Raw genomic sequence first — 27,331 nt, forward strand, 5'->3', positions numbered from 1 at the left:
GTGGCATTTTTTACCACCACTGTGGAATGGGCATGGATTTGGAAAAGCATGGTGAGACAAATTTTATTTCCAGACCTTAACAATGCTGAGAGCAGTCATTTCTGGGTCAGGTTAAGTCCCAACCAAATAGTTTAGATGTCACACAGATCACACCCGATATGGGATACAAAGAAAGGGTTAACTACATCAAGTCCCTGAGTTCAGTTGGGATCTACTTTTTAAAACAAAATAGAAAGTTGTTGGAATAGAAAAATGTTGGTGCTGCTCTGTTACCTTTCTCAGCATCAGCCTTCTCTGGGCAATAGCTGAGCGTAGTAGCATGACCTTTAAAATTAGAGGGTGTCTTACTGCTTCTTAACCCTTGTAGAGTAAAACATAATGGCCAGTCTTCACGAGCGAAGATCCGGGGAAGGTCTTTACACCTTCCAGCCTGCGCATTGGATTTTTTAGGTGAGACACAGTGTGCGCGGAACTGAGCCCACCCTTTAATCCTAAGGTTCATCTGCCGGGGCCAAGCGAGCTTGGACAGTGGCAGTGAGGTCCTTAGGACGTAGGTGGGTTGCCTTTCTAAGGGCTAACGAGCTCCATCTGCCCGGGAGTGGCCCTGACCGGGAATCGAACCCGGGCCTCGGCGGTGACAGCGCCGCACCCTTACCACTAGACCACCAGGGGCTCCAGAGTAAAACATAACCTTTGTTTATCCTCTACATTCAGTCTGGAAGTTATCGTCTTTGGCTATGTCTTCTGTAACAAGCGTTGTGGCGCAACAAATACAGGCACAACATGTAGAATGAAACCAGCAGTTTGGAGGACACCCCCTAACAGTGGGGACCCTGCTGTGTGTTGCAGACTTCATGTCAGGCTAGTTTTAGTTTAGTCCTGGGAACCGATGGCCCTGATACACACATCTAAATCACATCCGGTTGCTCAGTTTCACCCTAAAGGTGGCCAGTGCTTGTCCTCTGAGATCTTTCTACAGTGAACAACAGAGTGACAACTGGGGCAGGGCATTCACTTCAAAAGTGCCCTAAATACCTAAGCGTTAATGTAAACACATCCTTTCTGAATGAGTATTAAAGAGGGTTGGGAAAAAGATTCTCTATGATATAAAACTTTCAGAGGCTGCATGTAGGTAGGTAGATACTGTGCCATTTTTTCGTGTATTGGGAGATGGAATGAGAGAAGGGGACAGGAGAATCTAAAAGGTTGGGTTTTTTTTTTAATATGGACAAAAAGAAATAGCACAGCTAGGAAATTACAGTCATTTGATGGAAACTACTTATGTCTTATATGGAGGCAAAGTAGAGAAGGGAAGTGCACTCCTTTCTGATGGCTGCAACCTCTCTTTACATCAGTGGGAAAGGGTTTTAGAGTAGTGTGATCCAGGAGCGGGGCAGCAGACAAAGCAGCTTGGTTAAGATACTGTAGGGACAGAAAATAATATGGGGATCCTATCTGGACTCCCTCCCTAGTAATAGCCCAGCCTGTGAGAAATCAAATAGCATGGTAAGAGCTGGAAAATAGAAGAGTTTGGATTGTTTGGATGACGCAACTGTAAGAGGGAGCTGGATTTGATCCCACTTGAAAGAATCAATCCAATCTATTATGAAGTCCTGCTCAGAGAAGGAAAAGACAAGCAGAGAAAGAGAAAGTTCAACCATCTGAGGGTCTGCCTCTGGGGCCCTATCTGTAGAAAAAATAAGGGGTCAGCAATCTTCATTTTAAAACATCACTTTGTTCCCTTTAAAGTGGCACCCATGAAGAATCACCAATGAGAACAACTTCAGGTTTTTTGGTTTAGGTAACTATTTTTGCATCTGCATATGATTGTTAGGTAGAAGCAAACAACACCTCAGAAGGAAAAGAAACTCACTGCATATAATGAGAAGCATAACAATGAAGATTCATTGCTTTGGATAAAATTGTTTCGGAAGTGGCTATGAGTATAAATATAACCCTCTCAACAAAACTATTCGTTGCTTATATAAGTACATTTTAATGCTTTACATTAAATGTAAAGCCTTCTCTCCAAAGATGATGATAAAATTAGAATGGAGCTGTGCCTATGTTTGATACTTTGATATGAAGGTGACATCTTAATAAGTCCTGAGTACTATCTGCTAGTGTACTAAGCCTCTTGGTTAGCCTGATGCCATTTTTGCTTAGATGTTATTCTGAAGCTTTATCCAGACAGAAATGCCTTTTGATGTCACAAAAGGACAATAAACTTTCCAACATTTTTCCACAGATGTAGAAAGGTTACATTACTGACAGTGTTCCATCAGAAAAAATCTGTGCTATGGTAATGTGCCTTTTGAAAAAAAGTTTTTCATTAAATTAACAGGTAATAGATTCAGCAAGTATCAGAAATTGAGTTCATCAACAAAAACTTATGTTGCCTTGTGAATCAAGATAAGTAAAACCTTTTTTCACCTATTTCAAAATCCATGGATGCTTTTGAAGTTCTGTTTGTAGTTCAGGTAAACTCAGAATTTGTTGTGTTTTTTTTTTAAATACTGAGTGAGTTATAGTATTATCTCTTAGGATATACTGAGTCAGATCCTCTGATGATACAAAATAATGTGCTTTGAATCCAACCTTGCTTTGACAAAAGTTGTGGTAATTAAGTACTTTTCAAAATCAGCCCACTTCTGCAACTCCTTTTTTTCAGGATATTTGTAAGAGACCTTCTTGAATTGAAAATACGGGTTATAAAATGCTGGTTTTGGCATTGGATCTCTACCAAACTCCACAAAAGTAATTTGAATAAAAATTCAATATGGTAGTTTTAGATCTAGATAAACATTAGTGATGGGATAAGTGGGAAGAGGGGAAAAGGAATAGCTGTCCTCCTGCACAACTAATAATTGGGTTTTGAGACAGTCTAAAGCTGGAAATACCCAAATATTCCAAGGAAAAGAAATCTTTAAAAAGAAATTAAAAACACCCAATAGCAAATGTCAAACACCATTAAACACTATTTTAAAACTATTTCCTTCATGCAAGTTACTTATTATTGTGAGTATTCTAAGATGCTTTGCACAACTAATGAACTAAATAAATTTCAAAACAGATTCTAATATAGAATTTGGAAAAAAATTTCTCTAGGGCTGTGATCATATTCTTAGAAGGACAATATCTAGATGTCAAGTGTCAGTCTTACTAGAATATGAATGAGAACCCTTGAAAGATTGGAATTTTTTATTGCTTTTTTTCTGTAATGTGCTTAACCTTTTGTCACCAACATTATTTAACAAGACTTGACACCAGCTCTGTATTCTACTTCTTACACATCTATGATAGTCAACATCAATATTCAGCATTTATGAATCCTAACTTAGCAATGCCATACTATATCCTACCTCTTTCATGCCCACTTAACATGAGATATTCAACAAATGCACCTATAATAGCAGATACATAGCCCTAGCCTTCTTGAGCAGTCAACAGAGAAGGAGGGCTCCAAAGAAATTATTTTTGAATGACGTTTCATGGGCTGCTGTAAAAGGAAAGCTGGCATGTCAATTGGCTTCAAATTGACATGCATCCAAAATTCTACAGCATCATTTCTGGGAGCCCGCAGACTTGAAGACAACTACAAGCCGCTGTTTGCACAGATAAGAGGTAGCTATCAGACCTCAGGTATCTATCTCTCACCTAATATTTCTCAGTTCAGTGTCTAACCATGACCTATTATAGCTTCCTGTTACAGGTGGAGAGTCACTCTCTCCCTTCAAAAGGAGAGATTAATTTATCTTCACTTGCACTTTCATCTCTACACATTGGCCAGGGGAGTGAGAGTTGTCCTTTCCCTAAAATGAAAGCTGACCCTTGCATTGTTCATGGTGAGTGAGAGAGTGACGAGCAGCGATGAGTGCAGATCTCAGGTCAGCTCCTGATGCCCTCCCCACTCCCACAGCTACTCAATCTGCCTATTCATCCTAAACATCTGTGCTGTGGCCAGGAGGGCTGGCTGACACCTGGGGGACACGAGTGGGTGAGAGAAAAAATGGGAGCATGGGTGGTGGCACTTTCTATGCCTGCACTACCATTTGTCTCTCATGGGACCGAGAACACAGGTCACTACCCAGGTTGTGAAGTGGGAATGGTTGTCTACATTCTTGGTGCATTGATACCAACATCCCTGTCCCATATTAAGTCTGCCTCTGGCCATCACGGTGGTATCTGAGTTTAGGACAGGACATAGGGGTTATTTTACTCAATTGTCAGACAAATGCTTTTTACCTGGGATTTAAAAACAAAAAAACAAACAAAAACCAAATAAATCAACAAAAAACCCACAATGAGAACAAATAAACAAATGAAGAAAACCAAGAAAGAACCCCACCATAGCAACTTGAAAGGCTTTACCTTCAAAAGAAACCCCAAATTCGAGAAGTAAATGTTACGTGATACAAATACAGAGAGGCACTTTTATGTAAATTGGTTTAGCACAATTAACAAAGGATATTGCTATTAAAGTGCTGCAGGAAGAAAAAGTACTTCCCAAGCACCTAACAGCAACATGTTGTGATCCATGGATATAAATGACCAAATAAAATGAAAGGATGTAAAAATGTCACGGAAACACCAGCCATAATCTAATGTTGTCAGTGCGCTGCACACACACCTTGTAATTGCTAACACATTTGGCCTACAAACACTTTTTAGACAGGGGAGCCCACCACTTCTGTACCTTTTTGCCTAAGATGCTTTTGATCCCTCACAATTGATTTAAACTCTTCCATCACTTCCTTTGCCCAGTGAATTAATGATGACATGATATCACAGGGTGAGGGGGAAGGCAAATGGGGGTATTTACACACATGCTAAGCAGATCTATTTGCAAACTTTCAGTAAATTAACGCAATAAAAGTCCTAACCTGCTGGAAGCATTTTAAGCTCTTCTCTTTTCCTCCCAGCTTCTTCTGACACACACGCTTCTCCTCCTTTTGCAGCATTAAACTGCTTTTCCACTTCCTTTACAACAGTGGGAATACTTCCCTTATGGGTGTCAGGATCTTTTGGGGAGGTCAGAGGTTGCCCTGCAGAGGAAATGACAAGCTGTGAAATGTAAAAGAACAATTCCTTCCACATGTTTCCTTGCTCCAAGAGCAGTAAGGGGTTGTCGACTAGCATCAGGACGGGATGGACCAGGCCTTTGTCTTAGCAGTCCTGTCAAAACTAATTTACAATTAAAGACCTGTGCAACTGTTTAAAGCTTTACAACTCTGGTGAGTTTCAAGGACTGCTGAAGCCAAGTGGTACAAACCAACCTTATTATTAACAACCACGCGGACAGACAGAAGGAAGACGGACATAAAAATGCTGTAAATTGTAAATAAGCAAAAAAACTGCACGCCTGAAAATGATCTTTCTGTATGATATTTATTTCTATTATAAGCTCATAGTTTGGGAAATAAAACATTTCCATGGTTCTAACTTTTCCTCTGGTTGTTGCATAGGCCGCAGGAGCCACATGCACTGCTGTTAGACACCTAACTGCTGTTAGATACCTAACTGCTGTTAGACAACCTTTTAAGAGGAGGGAAAAATAAAGTCCAGGGGGGAAATGAGCTACAAAGAAAGTCTTTAAAACCATTCTCAAACAGCTGAGTTGCTGACTTCCCAAAGTATAGCAGAATGGGGAGGAGTGAGGGACAAGCAGACTGTCCGGAAAGAACATTTTAGACATGGAAAATTTGCATGTGGGTGCTTAGTACAAAGACAGCTGAGGTAGTGAGAGTCTTTCTACGTGACAAATCTTTTGCGTTGTAAACACTCTTTTTAGGTCTTGATTGGACATCAGTATATGCTGGTACAATGCTGACCATAAATTCAGGACTTCAGATTGGCCAATATTAAAGTGGTGTGAGTAAGTCAGCTGGAATGAAAAACGTTTTTCTTTGGCTCTAAACAATACAGAGGATAAAATCATCCTGTTTCCCACCTGCATGTTTTATTTGATCACAATTTCAGATGGGCACAAGTAAGTGTTTGCATATCAAGTCAGAACAACAGCACAGACAGAAGAGCAAGCATTTAGAAGAATGTTCCCCACAAGTGAAGAGTAACACTTCCCAAATCAGCCTGAGCCTGACCTAAACGTGTTTGAGCTGGAGAACTAACACATGAGTGCTGTCTAGCTACTTCTGAAGATGAAAGAGCTGCCACTTCCAAAAAAGACTTAGTTAAGCTGACATTTTGCACATGTGAATCCCCTTTTCTATGGCCACTAAACTCAAAAGAGATCTTGCTGTAGATTTCAGTGTGAGAAAGCATGTTTTCTTGATGAATTTGTATATTTAGTTTTTTATATGAAGATTCACACTTTTGAAGTTTTCATGCATTTAGAAGCCCATGTTACTTAGACCTAAGTCTCTCAAGGCAACGTTTCTGTTAGTTGCATCAAATTTTCCTACCTAAGCTGCTTCCATTAGAGTTGTTACCACCTTCCACAAAATGGTTAATGAATTCCACACAAAACCCCTCATTTATTCATTGACAGAGACTGTTGATCCCTTAATGGGCAACAGATGAACTACAGAAGATTTTCTTAAGAAAAGCAAAGAATGGTGGTAGTGTAAGCAGAAGCTGTCTTCTACCATGAGCCTCTTATGGAATACCACTTCAAAAGAATGGAGAGAAGATATGGTTTGGACTAAGAGACACACTAGATCTGATAATGTACATCTGTGATCTACAAAGGAGGTAGAATGGGAGATATTACGTTGCATTCCCATGCACTGTACTCTGGAGGAGAGAGCCTGTGCAGCAGGGAAGAGCCATACATAGCCCAACAGAGAGCTGTGGTTTAGAAGAATAACATAGCCTGGAGTTAGTTAATGGAAATAATATGAAGGTTCTGTCTTAAACTTCTAAAACCAAGACAAACTTGAAGTGAAGGTTAAAACACCATCTCCTAACCTGCTCTATTTTGCAGCACCACATATGGTATTGATATATAAGATCACTCACTATTTTGACTACTGCAGTAGAGCGAGTTACAGAGCACCCGTCTTCATTTAGACTGTTCTTGCTTTCTCTGGTTTGTGTCTCAACCTTAATGCCACTTTAACAGAGCTTTCCCCCCCTCTGCTTTTGCTGGTTTAACAGATATAATACTGTATTTATAGGGCATATCAATGTGCGACAGCTTGCCACAGATCATAAACACATTTTTCTGTGGGAAATGTTGAAGTTGTGATTTCCAACACGTGATCTCCAGTTCTCTAAGGTTTGTTCCTTTAATTGTAAATAGCCAGAAAGTCATCAAGCTAGCATTTAATAAACTTTTAATTTGAAATGGATTACCACATGTTGTGTTTGTTTACCCATTATTAAATCTCTTAGCAACATATCACCAGCAGAAACAGCATACTGTAGCACTGCATAGATACATTAAAAAACAAACCCATGGGGGATATTGGCAGCTAATAATATCTTTAAAGAAGGCTCTATGAAAAATAAATAAATATAAACAGTATCAAAAATTACTCCTAGAATTTTTTTTAGTGCAAATCTGTTTGGCAGGGAAATTGCAGATCTTCCATGATCACCTTATCAGCAAATTTCAGAGGTCTGCATGCAAAATAAGACATACACTAATACTCTTTCTCAGTTCTTAAAAATACATATTTCTTGACTTTTCAAACTGTGTATCACGAGTTTTTCCATGTATTTCCAGAAAGCGTGACCTATTTATCTGCATCTTCTATGTGCATTTCCAAATGTATATGAAGACTGATGGTAGGACCAAACAAGTCTGATTCAATAAGAGTTTGTCCATAATTTTTCACTGTTGAGAAGAGTTGCCTGAAACTCCATCTTTTGAATCTGCTATTCATGGTTTGCTGCACCTTAAAACACCTTGGCAGATATCTAGAAGATAAATGACAACAAAAAGGACCTTACAGCACAGTATATGTTTACACCTCCATGCTTCTGGTTTCAAGGTGATTTTATAAAAGTCTTTTGATCACAGTACAATTGCTGCTTAGCCTAAAAGCGTCTCAGGGCAAACCTCATTTTCTTTGTCTCCTAAATCATTACTCAATGCCTGAAAAATACTTCTACTGGCTTTCATGTTTTACTTCCAACCTGAGCTGCCCATTTACTATGCTAAATGATTATTGCTTATCTGTTCTCTTTCTTCCCTTGCAATACACTCTTTTTTGTTTCCCTCCCATGCCATCTACAGTGTATCACTGCTACTGTTCTCAAATGACTGAGGAACCTCTGTCCTGAAGAACTAAGTCTCTATTTCAGATCTTTACATCATATTCACAGATACACTACAATCTGTAGGTTGACTGCATCCTTGTTCATTAAACAAGAGAAAATATAGAAATATCTGTTTAGGAAAAATGAATTCTTTTTGTCCATGGCAGTCACATCCCACAGGCTTAAAAAAAAACACCAAAAAAAAACAACAGTAGTGTCCTGCCATTCTTCTCATTACTGGATTTCTAACAGTAGAGGAGCCATTTGTGAGTCCATTGCAATATAGTCAATTATGTCTTCAGTGTATCTACATCAGAAGGCTCACAGAGGCCAGGAAGAATGCTCAGTCTAAAAGGAACATTCAGCTGTTTTAAAAAAGCTTCTGAGGAGGTCTGCTGTGCACAAGCAAATGATAATTGTCTTTCCTATGGATTACCACTTGATTGAATCTTAATGGAATTTTATAGGAGTAGCATAAGGCATGCCTCTGATGCCAGAACTATCTCCCTGCCAAATTTGAAGTCCCTGTTGTAGCCCAGGGAGGTGCTAAAGTTCTTCAAGCAATAGACAAAAGAAAAGTACCTTTTTTTATCTCTTTCTATAAGCTCGGTGCCATAAGCAGCTGAACTGTTACTGCTGTGACATTCCAAGCGTTATTCAGCCTTAAGCATAGGCAAGCATGGAAAGTTTAATCCTTAGCAATGAGGCTTATTTAAATTGCTCACACCTGAAACAAAGTTAAACCACCCTAATAAAAAGAATCAGAGTATTCCTGCTACAACACATATTGGACCCACATCCGAATGTAGAAAAAAATCTAGCTTAACAAGATCAGCAAGGACTAGCCAACACTGAAATTAAACTGTGGGTTTCTCCAGAGAAAACCTGAATAAAAACATCAAAGTTTGAATCCATCACCTTGTGATCCAGGCTGTACAATCTTCTCTGAGACATCATTCTTTTCAGCAACACTTGAATATATGTGAAGTTCAGGTGGGAGATGAAGATGCATATCACACTTGCTTTGCTTATCTGAATCCTGTGGCAGTTTAATTATCTATTAAGTGAGGAGGAAAAAAAATTAAAAGAAAGCAGTTGAGAGTTCCACTAAGCTAGAACATACTTGTTTGTACACAGTTTATGAACCCTAGAAGTCCAAGAGGTTGCTATGAGAATTTTAGGAAGTTCTTGTTTCTCCCTAGTCCATTTATTACAGTTTTCTCCCACATAAATTTACCATGTATGTCTTCCCCATGCTTACTGACTAAAGCAGACATCCCAGTAAATAGGGAGGCGGGGGGGAGGTGACTCATAATTCAATTTCAGAATCTTATGGGAAAATATAGATACCCTATTAAATCTATTACATTTGTATAAGGTGGGACTATTAAATCATCCCACCTTATGCATTGATTTGAAAGACTAATTTTGCAGCTTTGGAATCTTCACCTCCTCCTTCCCCAATCATTTTCGCTCTTCTGGGTTATTTTTTTACCACAGCTCTATGATTTCTGACATTTGCTTTCCTAGCATATATTAGGTATATTTGTTGTATAAATTCTTATCACTTTATGTGTTTCTGAAGTTACTTTTACTTTCTTTTACTCTTGTAGACCCAAAAGTCAGATTGTATGCAAATCATCACTACAAGAAAACTGAAAACTAAAATCTTTATTAAGTAAACCCACGTTATAATTGAGATGCTTTCAAAATTCATCTGTTTTGGTATTTTTTCCTGAGCAAAATATGACTATAAAAGAGGTATAAGTTTAAGATCTTGATAAGATTCCGAGTGAAGGAACATATTTCAGCTACAACAAACACCTTAACTTGCGCATCCAGAAAAAAGTTTCCCCTGGAGAGAAGTTCTTACTTCAGGTCCATTTTCACTAAAGACATATAAACAATGTCACATCTGAATTATGTCCAAAAACTGTTCAAAAGTAAGGTTCCTACCACAACAGAACCGTGCTTACTAGGTGGAGGTCTCCCACATACAAGTAAAACAATATCATAAACAATATTATTTTATCTTGTAGTCATGTGAAAGCATCTCTGTGATTCAGTAAAACTGTGGAGGAAATTAACATATACTAGTGGTAGGGTCCAACTCGGAATTTGAACTTTTGATCCAATTACCCAGCACTCCAAGAAATATTTTTATGTTTTAAATAATCCTAAAATCCAGCTGCAAAGCTGCAAAATATCTACTAATTTCATGTAAAAGTTGGAGGTGCATGTGATTTAAATACTCACTGGGCAGGCTGAGAAGCTTCTTTTTGGAAAGACAAGTATTTCTTTTAAGGGTGACAGAAGGAATCAGAATCTCTTCTGAGTAACAGTGACTAAACAAACAGGACTATTTTTTTTAAATACAAACCTGAAAGTAGAGATTGCATAACCAATGATCCAAGTCTTGAGAAATAAAGTTTTCAATCTTTTTGAATCGGTCAACTTTAGGGTCATAATGTCCTCTCAGGAAGGGACATTTAAATTTTCCCTCCAAAACATTAAAATTATTATCACATAAGGGAAAAGCTCCCCATCCTACTTCTTGATCAATCCAAGCATAGGTCCCACGAAGAAGGAAAAGTTCAAAGAGGAATATCATTCCTGGCTTCATAGCTTTTCTATGTGGTAGAACCTAGCAAAGAAGGAGAAAAAGATTTATTAGTTACAAAAACATCACAAGGGAACTGACTTTCTTTTATTATATGAAGCTCTACAGACTTCATACCTTTGAACCAATTTTGCATGCAAAAACAATTAACAACTCTTCTCTTTGCAGTAAGTCATGTATTTGAACAATTATCCACTCTGAAAAAAAATGCTGTGCTTTTTTGATTGTTAATTTTGTGATTTCTTTGTTTTCCCCTTGGCTTCCTGAAAGCATTCATTTTCTGTCTTTATTTACCAGTGGTGTAAAAACATTACCACTAGAAAACTTTAGGACAGAGTGACAAACCATCTTGGAAATCTGAAGTGTCCCTGTGAGGGCTTGCTGAGACTCACTACTGGATTTGTCTTGTAGCAACTTTGGAGACCTCATCCAAATACCCAGTGAGAATACTTGTAGACTTTCACCTCACTGAGTCACAAACTCTTCTCCACCCAGTTCTGGGAATAATGTTGGTACACAATAGCCTTCCTCCTTTGAATCAAAGCTCTTATTGCAAACTATGTGAACCTCAGTGTAGGGTCAAAAAGCATTTTGAGGTAAAAAACTCTCAGCATACCAAAGGCTGGCAAACACTGTTTACACTTTCCATCAGATAGGTAGAGATATTCTTCTGAGTGTTTTGGAACTGTGGAAGAGCTTAGGGCTCTAGGGCAATTGTGTTCCCATGGCAAAGTGAAAAACTAGTTGTGAAGAAACACCCTGAAGTAATATGAAGTTATGTAAATCTGTCTGTAAGCTTTTGGCAGGTAGAGAAGGAAGGAGGGTAAGCACAAAGAAAAAGTAATCTGGTTCTATGCCACAGTTTTAACTGTTTTCTTTAATTAAGGTGAGGGTTGACCCAGTCCCGTTGAACAGTCCTAATACATTCAAAAGGAGAAATAAAAGGAAATAAAACCAAACCATACAAAAGCTAGATCATGGAATATGACTACCATCATACCCAGGCTAACAGCTATGAAGGGTAGTCACCCGGAGACAAGGGGAACAAATACATCAGCTACGCCTCTCACACAGCAAAATATCTGCTTCACCACTATTCCTACACATTCTCCTGAGAGAACTGGAACTGCCTAATCTCTTAAATCCAACCTTGGATTCTTCTTTAATAAAGACAGTGTTCTGTTATTTGAATGTTTTTCACATTTTATTGTTCCTGTTTCAGTCCTCACAGTTCATGGTAGCAAATGCCTTGGTACACTTGCCTGCTCGATATTACCTTGCTTTCCAGCCAAGGTAGAGAAAGAGGAGCCTTTTCTCCTGCTCTCCTCCCTGTGAACTGCAGAAGTCTGAAATATTCAAGGGCATATTTTGACTTGGAGTGTCCAGTAGGATATACCCTCTGTACTTTTTGAAACTTGAGAATAAGACCTCCAAGTAGAAGACATCAAAGCAAAACAATCGCCAACTATGAAAAGCCTAAAATGCCCAAGTCTTCTTAAATTAGCAGGAATTTCCTCAATCAAGATGACATTCTGCAGTCAACAACCAGTCAGAAATCTGTACTGCTTCAAATATTTCTGTATGTAAGTACACACCCCAACACAGCTCTTTCTCAATGTGTATATTTAAATACAAGCATCACTTCTTTTATACTCATTATTGAACAGCAAGGTAATTAGCATAATCCAAGTGCAGCCAAGCTTTTTCTCTCTTTTTCTGAAGCAACCAAGGAATTTCACCATACCAATAACTGCCATGTTAGGAGATGATAAGTGTTCATGGTTGTGCTGCATTCTGTACCTTTTTGGAAGAAGTGAATATAAATTATTATTTTTAATAATATGCTTTCCTGTTTTGAGTTATATATTGGGATTAGATAATGGCAAGAGAGAGGAAGTCATTAAGGGAAATCTTTTAAAATTATAAATATTTTCCTTATTATGTAGGTGTACTTTATATTAATTATGTAAATATATTCTAAGACTTAGTGTAGGCTTACAATGAAACAGAAGCATCTGTTGAAAAATGCCATAACCCTGTGGCAGCTGCTATTAAACCATTAACAGTATCAGGTTTCATTTAAACCAGATTTACCATTTTCTGTAACGGCCCGTGGGAAAGCTAAAAACATTAGGCACAAATTACTGACAAAAGAGATCCTTAATCAAGCCATACATTTCATTTGGCTAGCTGGGTGCTAGATAGTAACCTCTATGCTACAAATTAAAGGTGATGGTTACAACACTGTGATCAAAGACAGTTACCTGCATTATCAAACAATCCCAAAGCATTAGCAGATGAAATTACTGCTGCATCACAACATACATTTTGGTTTCTCCCTTATTTCCCAGACTTACTCTACTCTTAAGAATAACTCAACAGTACATGTTCTGCTAGCCTGCCTATAAACAGGCAGTGGTCAAGCAGATGTGTAAGGGTAATCATCATGATTATTAAAAATTTATTTCTTTGTTTCCAGCTCACAGTTATTCTTCATTTGCTGTAAGCCCTTATCTTGGACCTAGACTGCAGACTCACTCTTTGGGACTGAAAGCACCCATTTGTTTACAGTTTACAGGAGCTGGTCCTTAAACCATGCCATGACAGAAACACATAATGACAAAATATAAACAAGGATTTTATAACACACCTGTCTGCTAGAAGGTCTGAGGTTGTAAGGACTATCATTCTGGGAGTCCTTATGCATGAACAGTGGATGTCTAACCCAGGTAGGACAGTATCATACATCTCAGCCTACATGGTCAAATAAAACATACCTATCAAGTAAGAAATTTCTTTCTGTTGGATCCATACAAAAATCCTGGCCAAGTCTCTGTCTGTTACTCTATGCTATCATGCCAAGCATTCATGCAGTTGCCTGTGGGCTTTCATTTCCATCCTATTGGGCGCTGGGAGTGTGATTTATACGGGAGGAACTGCTGGCTAGGAAGGGATAGCCAGGCTGAAGCAGGAGAGTTTCAAAAAGGAGGCAGGTCCTTTCAGCATCCATGCTAAACCTTTTCCCTTTGCCACAATGAACACTCATCTCCGTCACAGCTCACTGTCCCACAGCTGCAGGGTCAGACAGCCCAGGGAAGGAGCTCGGTCTTGTGCCACCTGCCCTTCATTAGCCTCCTCCTAGGCAGTGAGCCTGGGAGCTGGGATTTGGGGCACAGCCAGCACAGCCTGTAGGCATAGATGCACAAAAGCATTTAGGCACATAGCTCCTATTGAAACCCACAGTCCTTGAATGCCTGTGTGCCTCTGTGGCTTTGGGCTGTTATGCTCTGGTACAGGGAAGGGAACACCTTAGGTGGATACAGGAGGAGGATGGGGATCAGTAATTGCTCTTCCTCAAGAGACTCAGAGCAGTTCCTGGGATAGGCAAGGCACAGGCAGCTCAAACTGACCAGTTTGTTTTGATGGATTGTTTGGTTTCTGAAGAAAAAAAATGAAATTGGCAGTTACATTTTTCCTGCTGGAGGTAACCTCATTTGAGGCACTATTGGATAAGTTAGTCCACAAGCCTGCACCAAAACTGCTGATGTTCAAAGGGAGCATACTAGATAAGGACAGACTCCTGGGTTTTAAAGGGTCTACTCTCCAACACCTTAGCTCAGTGTTTCTCATTGCTCAGGTAAAATTTCCACTGAGGTCTGTGAGGTATATAGACTTTTACAGTGCTATGAAAGAATCAAGCACCCACTCTTTACTGGTGTAATATCTTCTGCAAAGAGAGATGCAGCAGAGAATAAACAATACTTGTGTGTGCCTGCACAGGCACAAGTAATTCTTCTTAGTCTGCAGTTAGCAGTGTTTCATTTAATTGAATTAAATCATAGTAAACTAAAATTATCTCTTGCCACTAATTCTGAATTCAACTGTTTTATATCAGTTTTATTGTAATATATCTTACTTCCCCATATGCCACCATAGTTTCAACAAAGAAATCATAGAGAGAATGAATTCTATTTGAATATTTCAATAAACAGATCCAGTGTGAGGTTTTGGTGTTTTTTCATTGACTTACTCTTGGGCTTTAACCTTGTCAGAGAAGAGATAAACTTTTGCTTCTCTTCTCTGCACCTTCAAATGTTTTCAGTAAAGAAAGAAAAGAATAAAAGTTACATTACTTAATTCACATTACACAAAAATTTGACCACTGCAGCTCAAATATATTAAATTTAATTAAAATATGCAAAGAGAATTCAATACTTACTTATTATATAGAAAAATATTGAAAAATACAATATAAATTAATGGTTCATCACTTCTGATTATGAAAACCACAGCACATGAATTTCAGTAGTGTAAAACGCAGGTAGAAAACCTTTTATATAGGAAGCAGATCCCATCATTAACAAACAAAAAATTAATTCACTGTGTAAAATAAGTAGTGCTGGAGATCAGGCTGTTATTGCCAAAATAAGGTGAAGCTTTCACAACCATATTTCAAGCTGTCCCTGTTTACGTTCAAGGCCAGCATAAAGGCAGAGGGAAGGGCATTCTTAGGAAGTGTTGTGTAACTTTGAAATTTATAAAAGGCCAGAGGGGAGGAAATAGAAACATGGACTGAAGTAAAAGTAAAATATCATGTTATTATGGTTTTCCAAAAGTCCCTATCTATCATCAGAATGTCCTGGAATAGCTGAAAACTTATTTCCCCAGCTTTCCATCACTGCCTGTCTTTGAACAGGTAACTGAATACAAAATAACACACAAATCAGAGAAGGGCCATACAGTGCAATATCATTTATTTCCCCACCTTTTTTTTTTTTTCCTTTCCCTATTTTTGGAAAGAGAGAACAGACCTTTCAAGTCTGACATAAGTCAAATGACTCCTCTCCCTGACTCCTCTCCCTGCAGCTTGCAGATCTCCTTCAGCCTTTATGCAGGACCACCACCTTTCCTGTGACCCAGCCTCCCTGACAGCAGCAGAGTATAGATCAGAAGCTGTTGGGCCTCAGCACACAAGCTCAGGCTCATAGATGATCCCCCTGGAGCACAGGACAGCAGTACTTGTAAGCAGGCAATGTATTCACTACTTTCAGTGTCAGAGAGAAGGATTCCTCCTGTCATACTGTGCCAAATCCCCCCAGTGTCTTCCCAGATTTGCAACAAGTGCCCCACTGGAAACACCTGCCCTCTCCCATGCTACCAGAGCAGTGATGATTCACCACTGCCTTCCTTTCCTCCAGGAGACATAATTCAGGCCTTAGTTGCCTCCAGCAGCATCACATGCAGCACAACTACCTTACACCAGAGGACCAGAGTCTGGCTTTTTATCTTCTCAAATACAGGGGAATAATGTTTGTGTTCTGTGAGCTTTAGCCTCTGCATCTGTTGCTAATTGTCCTGGCACATCTGCTGCTAATTCTTTTCTGTTCTTGGACCAGCAGGGAGTAGTAATGTATGGTACAGCGAGCTCCAGCCTCCCTGAATGCTTCTGGTGATATAATGCTGGCCTGAGTGGATTCTGACCTCATCCTGCAAGGGAGAAACTGTCTTTGTAAGAGGAAAGTGGGAAAAAAGTTCCTTCTCCTGCCACTTCCATCTCACTTATTTATTCCTGAGACTGATTTCAGCATGATCAGAGCATGAATTTCCTAGGATAACGTAGGGCACAGACACAAAACAGTAGAGTTTATTTATTTTGTGTCAAGAGGCCATGTGCTTTGCCCAGAAACCACTCAGAGCCAAGGAGTCTCACGAAGGCGTGGTTCATTTGGCATGCAGGGCTGAATCATGCAGAAGTGTCATTTTGCCTGCCCCAGGCTCCAGAGGAGGAACAGGTAGCTTTCCTCTCCTTTTTGCTCTACCAGCAGCTCCATCTCATGTCTCTTTCTTGATGCTGTTCTGGATTCCCCATCAGACCTTCTGTAGAAACCTCTTAATTCGTAAATTTTGGTCCAACCAGGAATGCAGCAATATTCACTTCACCAGGGAAGCTGTGCCAATGCTTCATGCTTCTTCAGCATTTCCTGGATGGTCCAGACGTGGTTAGGCTCTGCTCTCTTTCCAGGGGCTCAGCTACCACTGTCCAGCAAAGAAATAGGAAGACTGACTCCTGAGAACAAATCCCTTTTTCCTTGTGTGCCCTGCTAAAATACTGAGTGTTTAAACAGGATCACTTTTTTTCCTTTGGTGGCATAATGTACTCTTCCCATTTCTGTAGTACAGCCTTGCAATTACCCTGGTGATCCTAAGTTCACACATTATTAATTTTAAATGCGAAATGCTTTAAAACCAGATATGTTAAAGCAAAAAAATTAAAGCATCTTCTGAGGGTGTTTTGCTGACTCCCATGACTTGCAGATATGAACTAAAACACAGTGTAGGTCCCTTTTGCACAGTTCCACACTGTCATCTCTAGTGAGTCATGGAGCTGCTCCTTTTTTCCAATCACTGAATTTTTTGTTTGAGCAGGGATTTATCTTGTACTTGGTGTTCTCTGTTGTTTAGAGTTCACTCGGAGTTAAGGATACAGGCAGAGGCTGCATTCTGCCTTCCTGTTGATTTGCCCCAGATAATATATGACTTTTGTACAGCTATTGTATCCTACAACTCAAGTCAAGGTCTCTTACAGATATAATTTGCAATTAGTTAGGGAATAAGACATGGAGTGGTCCAGAATTAAAGGCTGTCCCCAGACACTCCTGATTTTTAACATATGTCTGCTAGATTTTCCAAAGCAGACTACATACCTTACTCTAGTCAGATATGATGCATTATAAAGGGGGTCACATTTCTGAGGTTTTTGGGCAGTATGTATTGGTATAAGCTGACAGAGCATTCATAGTACCTTCCAGCAGGTGTTTCCAAGAACTCCTTCACTGGAGCACAATGACTAGACAACGTATGAAAAATAACTCCAATTTACCAAAAACAAAACCTGGGATAAGTAGTGACCTTTTGAATATGTAAATCAATTACATGATACTAAATAAGGTAGACACAATAGATTCTAATATGTAATAGCTTTGAAATGAAAGCACACCAGACTTAATGAATCCCTCAGAGTCTTCACACATTGGTGGAAATGGAGCCATCCACATTTGGGAAGTCCATCTATGGGCAGCACAGGTCTCCAGAGATACTACCTTGCTGCAGCTCTTGAATGGAACAGGATATGAGCAAAACATGGCACTGGGCCAAAGCAGGTCCTTCTGATGCTTTCTGCTGTGTGCACAGCAAGAAGACAGACTCATGTCCACTTGGGGAGCAGAGCACTATGGAAGGAACAGCAGCCAGTCCAAACAGCATGGGGCCCGTGGCCCCACAGTATAGGTGGTGACCAGTCCCAGGGCTGCTGGTGGCTTACCACAGAGGTCTATCCCCCAGGATGGCACAGTGGCACAGGGGTGTGACGCAGCTGGAATAGAATTGCTCTGAGAATAGAATTGCTCTATTTTGAGGAGCTGTTGCAGAGAGACATTTAGCAAATGGCAATTGAAGACCAGACCCCAAACAAACTCAGATAAATAAAATAGGAGTAGTAATAAGTACATGTTCCTGCTGGGGGGGGGAGGGGGGGGTGGGAATCAAACCTGAAGTCTTCCAATAAATACAAGCATCTGTATAAGCTTAGTTCTTCAATTTACTGAAAGGTTCATGTAGCATCTTATCATCCCAACTACAAACACTTGCATTCAGGGAAAACATAAGTGGCTCTCATTCTGAAAGTCCTCTGGCACTGCCAAGCATTATCTTTTTTTTATATTGTATCAAACTCTTATATTATGTCCTAAAAATGTGTCCTAGAGCTAGATGTTCTTCATTTATGCCAGCATTTCACTCAATAATAAAATAAATGGTAGAGGGGGAGCACATGAGGAGCAGAAAGTTTGTGGTCTACTTTTGTTAATGATACCTTGTTTTGTAATTATTAAAAGCATCACAGACCTTAGACAGCTGCTGACATACAGAAAATAATGTCCTTGAAACTGTTTGTTTCATCATATTTTAAGAATTAATACCTTAGGTCATGTTAATCAGTTTCTGATAGATGTAGTTTTCAAAATGCACTTCAGGGAAGAAAATGCTGGAAATGACTAATAACAACAAAGATATGAACTTTATTCATTGTATATCTGAATCCAAATGTGAACATTACCAAAGTACTTTGCCATCAGAAGTATTTAGGAAGCCTTAAATAAAAAATAAATCCATTTCATTCAGTGAAATAGAACATCCTCTTTTTCCAAGCAAAAGAGTTCAAATTTATTAATTTTGTAGCTATATTTTAAAATGAGTGTCAGCCCCTGCTAGATGACTACATGATAAGTGTCCTGAAACTTCAGGAAAAGGCACTAAATTTTTCACAGCATTTGTGTTTCATTTTCAGTGTAATAAAAATATGGTGCCCTTTTAATAATGAATAATAGATCTCCTGGTATGATTTACATGAGTGGATTAAATGTCATGTTTGAAAAGTTGCTGTTTTATTCATATTGAATTTCCCTCAAGTAAAACAAAATGGTGCCCAGCTACTGTTATAATATTGCTAGTACCTTGCCACACTGATACATAAATATTAACCAGTTGATATACTCTTCAAAAATCTTCAGTTCTGTGAACTGTGCTGTCAGCAATGATGTCTTTTCACGCATATGAACAGATTTAGTACTGTCCCAAGTTCCAGGCATATTGGGGAAAATGTGTAGCACCAGTGCTCACATGCTTCTGGACCTCACACTTTTTTTGCTAAAGTGCCAGTTTTGAAAGGCTCTCACAGAATAAGGACTGATGCCAAATGGGTGCAACTGGACCAGGATTAAAAAGCAGTTTGGGTTAGCCCAATACTGACAAAATTGTCCCTATTTCTGCTCAGCAATATTGGACTGACTTCCCAGGTGACTGTACAGCATAATGAATACTTTTTAAATGTCACTTGCAGGTAGTCTCATTGGCTTGTAGTGCTCTTCACAACAGCTGAAAATTTCCTGTCTGAACTTCCCATCCTGAATAAAAACTCACTTTCTAACAGGTAATATTTTTTCCTGAAAAGTGTTTGGGAAATATTTTTAATTTGTTGCAAAAAAGAGGAAATAAAAACATCTTCCTTAAGGGTTCCTTCCCTGTAGAAAAAGTTGGCAATGTACAACACAATATTTTGGTCCTGATAATTGAAATTATAGCTGAAACAATTTTTTTAAAAAGATGAGAAGCTTTTTTGCCACATTCTTTTATTCCATTGAAGCCAATGAATATTTTGACTCTGAAAAGTGTGGGGTTTATCTTATTGTTGTAATTGTTTCATAGAACAATTTAATATTTTTAATGTCTACTGAACTAACTAAGAAAAGCTGGCAAGATAAAACCCAAAATACTTTCTTTTTCTGTGTAAAATTAAACTTTTGCATACTGGAACTCATTTGTGCTATTCAAGTCATCATTAAGATGAAAAATGTAATCTGGACTTGCTAACACTTGAACATAATCCTACAGAATAAAACACTGCCTTAAAAACACTGGGAAAAAAAAGTGTTTACTGTCTACTTAGGTCTTATCTATAATAGGATCTTAGCCACCATGAAACAGAAATAAGGAAGTTATACCAGTAAAATTCTCCTTCTAGTGTAAAGATGATGCAGTCACGCAGACTTTACCTATCAAAGCCTAAAGTCCATTTGCATAAACTAAATATGTACAAATATCCTAGAAATAATGAGTCTAAAACTAAAGTTCCCTTCAGATCATGCCATTTGTAGCTATGCCTAAAATGGTAAACAGTCACTTGAAACAGCAATTGCATTTTATCACAATCCAAAGCATTCATACAGGTTTCATTCAGCATAATTTAAGAAAAAAAAAAATATTTCCTCGTTTGGTTGTCTGGCCTTACTGAAAGACAAATAAAATTCAACTGAAGCTATTAGGAGCCACTGTCTAGTAAGTAGTCAGAGGTTATTGGGGAGGTAGGTTGACAAACTAAAAGGGAGGACAATGAAGGAGCGGAAAGAAGGGAAACTGGCAAGCTGGAGCAAAGAACATTGATTAATGAACAGAAAACATTTTTGAAAGGTCGGGTGTGCAAGTCAGACTAGCCCTGAGGCAGATCTAACTTACATGACCAGCACTTTCTGTACGCAGCAGGTAACCCACGCTGACACCAACTTTGCGGACATGACAGGGTTATTATTTTTGGAAGGATGTAGTGTTCTGGAACAATTTCTCTAATATATTAGTTAAAATTGAGCTTTCCTTCAATATCAAGCATGCATGTCTTCATTTTCACCATGTTTACACTGAACTCCTATCATTATTCTAACCAATGAAAACAAAAGCATATTCTGCATTTGTGAGCACTTCTATTTCCCACCCCATAATATATCCCAGGGCAGTAGTGTTGTATATTAGGCTGTGTTCAAAACCAGATGCTCATGTGAAGCTCACCATTAAGACTTCACTACTTACCCTAAGATTTCTGGTAGATGTTAACCATCTGAAGCCTAAAATTTACCTCATCTCAGCACAGACCCCAAAGGTTTCTTCTGAAACATATCTTAAGGTTGTGCACCAATACCAAGGTGGAAGAGCAGAAAGGTAGAATCATACAGGGTACAATACATCCTATGTCTTCAAAATGAGCTAGTGGAGAAGGTTCGCTAAAATTACAACATTAACTTTTGTTGTCCATTATAGAGTAACGAAGACAGGGAATTATCAGGTCATTTAATCCAGCTTCTCCTGGTCCTGTATTTTAAGTGAACTTGCCCGAGACCTGCACACTGGTTCACTAGACTAAAAATGAAGTTTGGTGAAGAGGCTAATCAAATGCTCCCTGTGAGACCCAAGAGAACTTTAAAGCAAATTTACAAATGCAAAACAGTGGCAAAAACATAGGAGAAACATTCAGTCATACTGTCCAGTCTTCTCCTTCAAGACAATACTTCACCTCCAGGGAAAGTAACCTGGATGCACACATCCTGCCTAGGAAGGAATCACAGCTCAGTGATTTCTCTGACAGATGCATGTATTTATTTTAACATCATGTGAAAGTCACATTCACAGTTTCCCACTCTATATATGTGATTCACACCCATAGTTGTATTACAGACATTGTTCATTATCTAATACAGGTGATAAACAACTAAAAAGCAGAAAATGTGACTTAGTAGCACTTTATAAATCACAAACCCAGCATCTGAAACGACCTATCTACAAGTAACTGAAAGCATCAGTGGCGTAAATAAAAGTTGCTTTATCTCAAAGCTCTTTGGGATAAGGACTGCCTGTCTGTTCTGTACCTACACAGCACTTTGGACAACAGAAGGTATGGAGGAGGAAAACTACCATTGGGGTCATAGCAGAAAATAAACGATTGAAAGCAGAAAAGACTCGCCATTCTACCAATGCTTCATAACACACACAAAAAAAACCCCACCGCACTGAGAGAGATGAAGATTGTTTTTCAAACCGTAAAGAAGCTTTCATGTGCCAGAGAGTTTATCTGAGACCAGTGTTTCAACCAGCACTAGGCATTAGCTACAACAGTGAGCAACTGACACACAACAATCCTGCCATGCACAGCATGCTTAGGCAGGAAAATATGTGTGCCTCAGTCGCAAAAGACAGAATAGAGCCTCAAGTGTTTGGGCTCCTTCCAAAATAATCCAAATGCTGCTTTTTTGGCAAATGGGGGTCAATGGAGCTAAAAACTCACAAAAGGATTTGGGCATTCATGTGTTTATAAACACCCACTCGTTCATTTATTATTCTAAAGCTACTTTACAGAAATCAAATTACATAGCTGACAAGCTGCATAGATAAGAGAGAATAAAAGTAAAATTTAAAATTAGCTGACAACACTGTATGATGTAGCATATATTTGGCACTTTTAGAGTGAGTGATGAGGGTTAACCTTGGGGGAAAAAAATTGCACCTTCCTAAATTGCACCTTAAAATATTAAATAAATTATTAACATGATGGAATGCATTAAATATATAAGCCTAAAGGAGAAAGAGTGGATGTGTTTTAACTTTCAAAGCAAAGTGAGCATATTTATGAAGTGTTGCTTACTGTCTGGATACTTTGTCCAAAGTAGATTTCAGTGTTGTAGAAGTTTCCACCATGAGTAACAGGCTGTGTTGTTCTGGCCTGAGGCTCCTCCTTCAGTTCAGGCCTCTCCAGCAAGTCACCACCTAAGCGGCTGAGAACAGAAACTTTGAGAGTGTAGTGGCCTTTAGGGACCTTATCTTTGACTCCCCTCAGGCATTTGAAGTGAATTTCTATTGACTGAGGCTTCCTGGAGTAGTCAACCTAGGGAGAAGGCTCCGAGTTACTGACCTGGGCTGAGCTGACTTTAACCATACAATTAGCAAGAACAAATTTCTTCCAGAAAATAACCACTGAAAAACAGACAACAAGTTTCTTGTTCAACCTGCAATTACTTATTGCTAGCCAAGTATCTGCAATTAGGGAGGTCAAAAGTCATAGAGATGACAGATGAAAAAAGCAGTACAAATACTACTCATAAAATGTTGAGCATCCTTGGAGGACAGGTAGAGCCGGTGAAGTATGACACCAGAAGATAATAGTTGGCAATAATAAGGCAGAATTAACTGGAAGACAATACCTTCAAAAATATAGTGTGCTTTGCTAGACAGCACAATATTTGATGTGACGAGCAGGCTGCAGGCACAGAGTGAAAGACAGGGCAGGCCATGTTTTTATACTAATTATTAGCCTTGCCAAAGCTATTAGTGCTGTGCAAGATGCAGACTATCCTTTCACCTTCTGATTATCATATAATCAGATTCTCTTAAAAATAGTAATCAAAGCGCAACACGTGTTGAGTTTAATAACAGCTCCCTACAGGCACCTTTGCTCCAAGTCCAGACAAAAGGAAACATCTGCTGCTAGCTGTTGACAAGATGTTGTCTGAGTTACAGAATGTTTAGTATGAAATGAATGCTGTATACTAGAAAAGCTTTTCTGGTGCTTTCCTTGTGTGCTCAGCTTCTCAGTGTGGGGCTTGGCTGTGGGGGACAGACACAACGGTGCAATCCTTACACAACCTAATGGCGTAAGGTCTGTCCCACTACCTCAGAAGATACTTCAGCGCTGTCCAAATGTAGGGTCAGGCGCACAACAGGGAATCCCAGTTAGGCTCCAGCGTTGACTTGAATGGATAAAATTGTTTCTACAATAACTATGTATTTAGTGCTTAAAATCAGCAGTGCAGCTCCTCTTTTCCCCAAGAAATCAATTTCTTCTGTTATTTGGAGAAAAGGCTAGTGACAGGTCTTCTTCTTTTATTGCAATTGGATACAAGAACCCACACTTCAGAATCACATGGCTACCTTAACTACTAGGTTTAGTGGTCTCACAGTTTAAGCCTACAGTAGCTAATAATCTCTTCTTTAATCCTGTCTTGGGTTTATTTTGGAAGAGATAGCATATTTCCATATAGATAGAAAGCTTCTGGAATTAAATTAAGCAGTTAAATAAACAGCTGAATTTGTTAAACTTCTTTTGTTTCTCAACACAAACCATACTTAACAACTAATCTGAATGACAATTATTTTCAGCTTAATTAGAAAATCTTAATTAACAATGAAGATTTAACCTTAATATTTTTGATTTCTGAATCATATATAAAAAAAATTAACATTATGTGAATAAATAAGACAATCTTTTTAAACCTCAAGGCAGGATTACTGATGCAGGCAGCCTTCGTTATTAAACACATTCTAAATTAAACGCCTCTATGAATTTTATACTGAAATATATTGTGATAGTTTTGCATGCCAAATGTGACATTTTGTATTTTAGATTCATCTTCTGTAGTAATTTTGGAAATGTCATACAAACAAAGATTTTGTCATTTACCAATGGAATTACTATGCATGGCCGGTTAGCCATCTCTTTTCTGGCTCTTCTGGTTGTTTCAAGTCAGCAAGCCATAAAAAATCTTTATCTCTCTGAAACACAGCAATTTGGAAGATAATCGAATAGTGACTGGGGGGCAGAAACGCCAGTCTGAGGAATTATACCACAATCTCTCTTGCATTTACAACCTTCCTCAAAGCGAGTGTCAGTCGAGTAGGAAAAGGAGATAGAAGATTCATCATATTTCAAGCCTGTCTCATTTGCATGGTGGCATAGCTGTCTCATCTCCTGCTGAAAGACTTTGCTTGGCCAGCGCTGACAAACTGTTTTGAAGAACTCTTGCCATGCCCAAATGATTCATCATTAATAGCTTTAGACATTCTCTTTAAGCATATGGTTACTTTTGCTGGAAAGCATATTTTGAAACCTGCTAAATTCTATCCTCTTAAACTATGAAAAGAGAAAGAAAGAAAGAAAGAGAAAAAAAAGAGAAAAAGAAAAAAGCATTGCAGTTGATCCAAGTCATTTTACAGTTCACATCAGAGAAAAAAGCACTCATGGAGAACCTCACCTTCTTGCAAGGTCCTGCTGCTGCTCCATTTAATCCAGTATTCACACTTGCAAGGTTACCAAAGCTGGCTACCATTTCTTCTTCACCTCCGTTCTCTTCTGTTTTCAGTGGCTGATTTCCCAGTCTGCAGAAGTTAGAATGGGAAGAAGAACAGAAAAGAAATGAACTACAGGGCATATACAGAAAGCACTTGTTGGAAATACATCAGTTTGATGTTTTCCTTGAACATATCCTAAGACTTGCAGGGCACCCAGGAGAAACAACAGTGTGCTAAAGCAGAGAAATGGCTAGGCTTCAAAAAGCAGCATAAAAAAATAACAAGACCAATATCTGTCAGTCTGTTCCATGGGTTGACATAAGGAACCTGAAGTTTCAATGCCTGTCTATAATCAGATCTGTTTGGCATTGGGGTTCAGAATCTAGGTTGAGAATAAAGTAGGAAGCCATTGCCTCTGCCGACACTTTGAGGACTGATTGACAACTTCAATAAACTTGGACAGGTTTTTGGAAACCATTGATACCTTGGGGTATCAAGATTGCTTTAATCACAGGAAAAAAAATAATTATGTATACAAAATCTTACTTTTTTTGTTTGTTTGTCCTACCCAAAAAACCTTATAAATTTATATATAATCTTATATAATTTAGAAATTTTCAAAAATATTGTATTTTATAGCTAAAAAATTAAATATATAAATTATTTGTCTCATATATATATGCATACATGCACATACACAAATTTTCAGCCATACGTGAACCACAAAACCTTCCTTGTCATTCATATGTTAACTTCTTGTGTACTTAAAGTGTTTTGGGGGTAATTATATCAACTCAAAGTTGTTGGGTTTTTTTGTGGTTTTTTTCAAGAGAGGTCAGTGTAGCAACACAGAAGGCAGCAAATAGTGCAAGAATAGCCCTGCACTTCCAATGCTGCCCTGCTTAGTGCACAGGATACACAAAAGGCACAGTACCCTATGGAGAAAATGATTTTTCCAGCACACAGCAGGAGCAAATGCAAAACTAAGACATTTACAATAAGCACTGTAAAAATGTATGGTTTGGCAATCCCATCCCACCCATCAACAGACACAGAACCATGAGTAATTCCTCTGTCCCTACAGGGCATCAGTATCTAAATCTTATTGACCCTAAGTAAAAACATCTCTAGATGTCCTGCTGGCTTCAAAACACATCAGCTCTTGCTTCCACAACGTGTTTTAAGAGGCCAGAGAGGGTCAGTTGGTCACACCAGTGCTGGTAATGCTCCAGCCACACTTGCAAGTGGAGGTTGGGCAGGCACAGAGAAGGACATGGTGGCTCTCAGAAGCTGGAGGTTGAGTAGGCTGTTCATGGCTGAGGGCCAGCCATGTGCCATGCTGCAGGTCAAGGGAGCTGCCTGCAGCATACTGAGAGGGGTCAGATAGAGCCAAGGAGAAATCACTGCATCAGGTAAGGTTGCAATGCAGGATTAGCTTGGGTATATACAACACAGGCATCAGAAAATAGGCTCTCTTAATTTGCCAAGCAATGTACTGAGTGAAGTTTTTAGTCACAAAAGAAAATGCTATAACTTGGTGCTCAGGTAAAAAAAAAAAAAATCGAGACTCAAAACCAACTTTTCCCTGGACTGCGCTTCTGAAGCATTCCTCAAGCACTCCTTTTTCATTCCCATTTTCCTCCTTTGCATGCTAGGTGATGATCTGAGAAGACTCTGCATTTTTAAAAATTAACATAGTTCTTATCAAGGAAATTACAGAGCCTTACTATGCAATCATAGTAAGCATCCTAGAGTCATGCATGTGCTAGTTAGGTAACACATTCCCCTCTTCAGAAACAGATACTCCTGTCTCCAAGATCCTGGCACATTGCTACAAATCAGTTTCTATTCTACTCAGACCTTGCCTATATATATTTTTATTTTGTTGTTTAAATTTTGCCCAAGCCAGGACCGATGAGAAATAAGGACAATATTCCAGTGCTAAGGACTGAATACAAGAAGCACAAGGCCAACCACCTCTGAACTTTTGTCCTTGAGCTTCTGTTAAGTCCACTTGTGTCTAGCTGTCCTAAATGGAAGTAACAG

The 27,331-nt window shown here is 38.9% G+C and overlaps 1 protein-coding gene across 15 annotated transcripts in view; it reads right to left on the minus strand.

Moving 5' to 3' along the window:
* LOC126637487 (uncharacterized) overlaps positions 1 to 27,331 on the minus strand; it is a 124,221-nt gene that overhangs the window by 36,350 nt on the left and 60,540 nt on the right. For 10 of the 15 annotated variants that reach the window (XR_007628426.1, XR_007628445.1, XR_007628428.1 and 7 more), the window contains 5 exons: positions 25,249 to 25,372; positions 22,866 to 23,105; positions 10,604 to 10,867; positions 9,142 to 9,280; positions 4,884 to 5,045 (listed from right to left, as the gene is read on the minus strand). Coding sequence is in view for 10 of the 15 variants with exons in the window: in XM_050311052.1 (XP_050167009.1) it covers positions 4,884 to 5,045; positions 9,142 to 9,280; positions 10,604 to 10,867; positions 22,866 to 23,105; positions 25,249 to 25,372 (929 nt within the window). In the remaining 5 variants the exon portion in view is untranslated. Of the gene's footprint in view, positions 1 to 4,883; positions 5,065 to 9,141; positions 9,281 to 10,603; positions 10,868 to 22,865; positions 23,106 to 25,248; positions 25,373 to 27,331 lie in introns of those variants that run through there. The other 5 variants (XR_007628490.1, XR_007628487.1, XM_050311339.1 and 2 more) reach the window with 4 other exon arrangements.

The sequence above is a fragment of the Myiozetetes cayanensis genome, unplaced genomic scaffold, assembly GCF_022539395.1.
Source record: "Myiozetetes cayanensis isolate MyiCay16 unplaced genomic scaffold, myiCay2020 scf1, whole genome shotgun sequence".
Taxonomy (NCBI): Eukaryota; Metazoa; Chordata; class Aves; order Passeriformes; family Tyrannidae; genus Myiozetetes; species Myiozetetes cayanensis.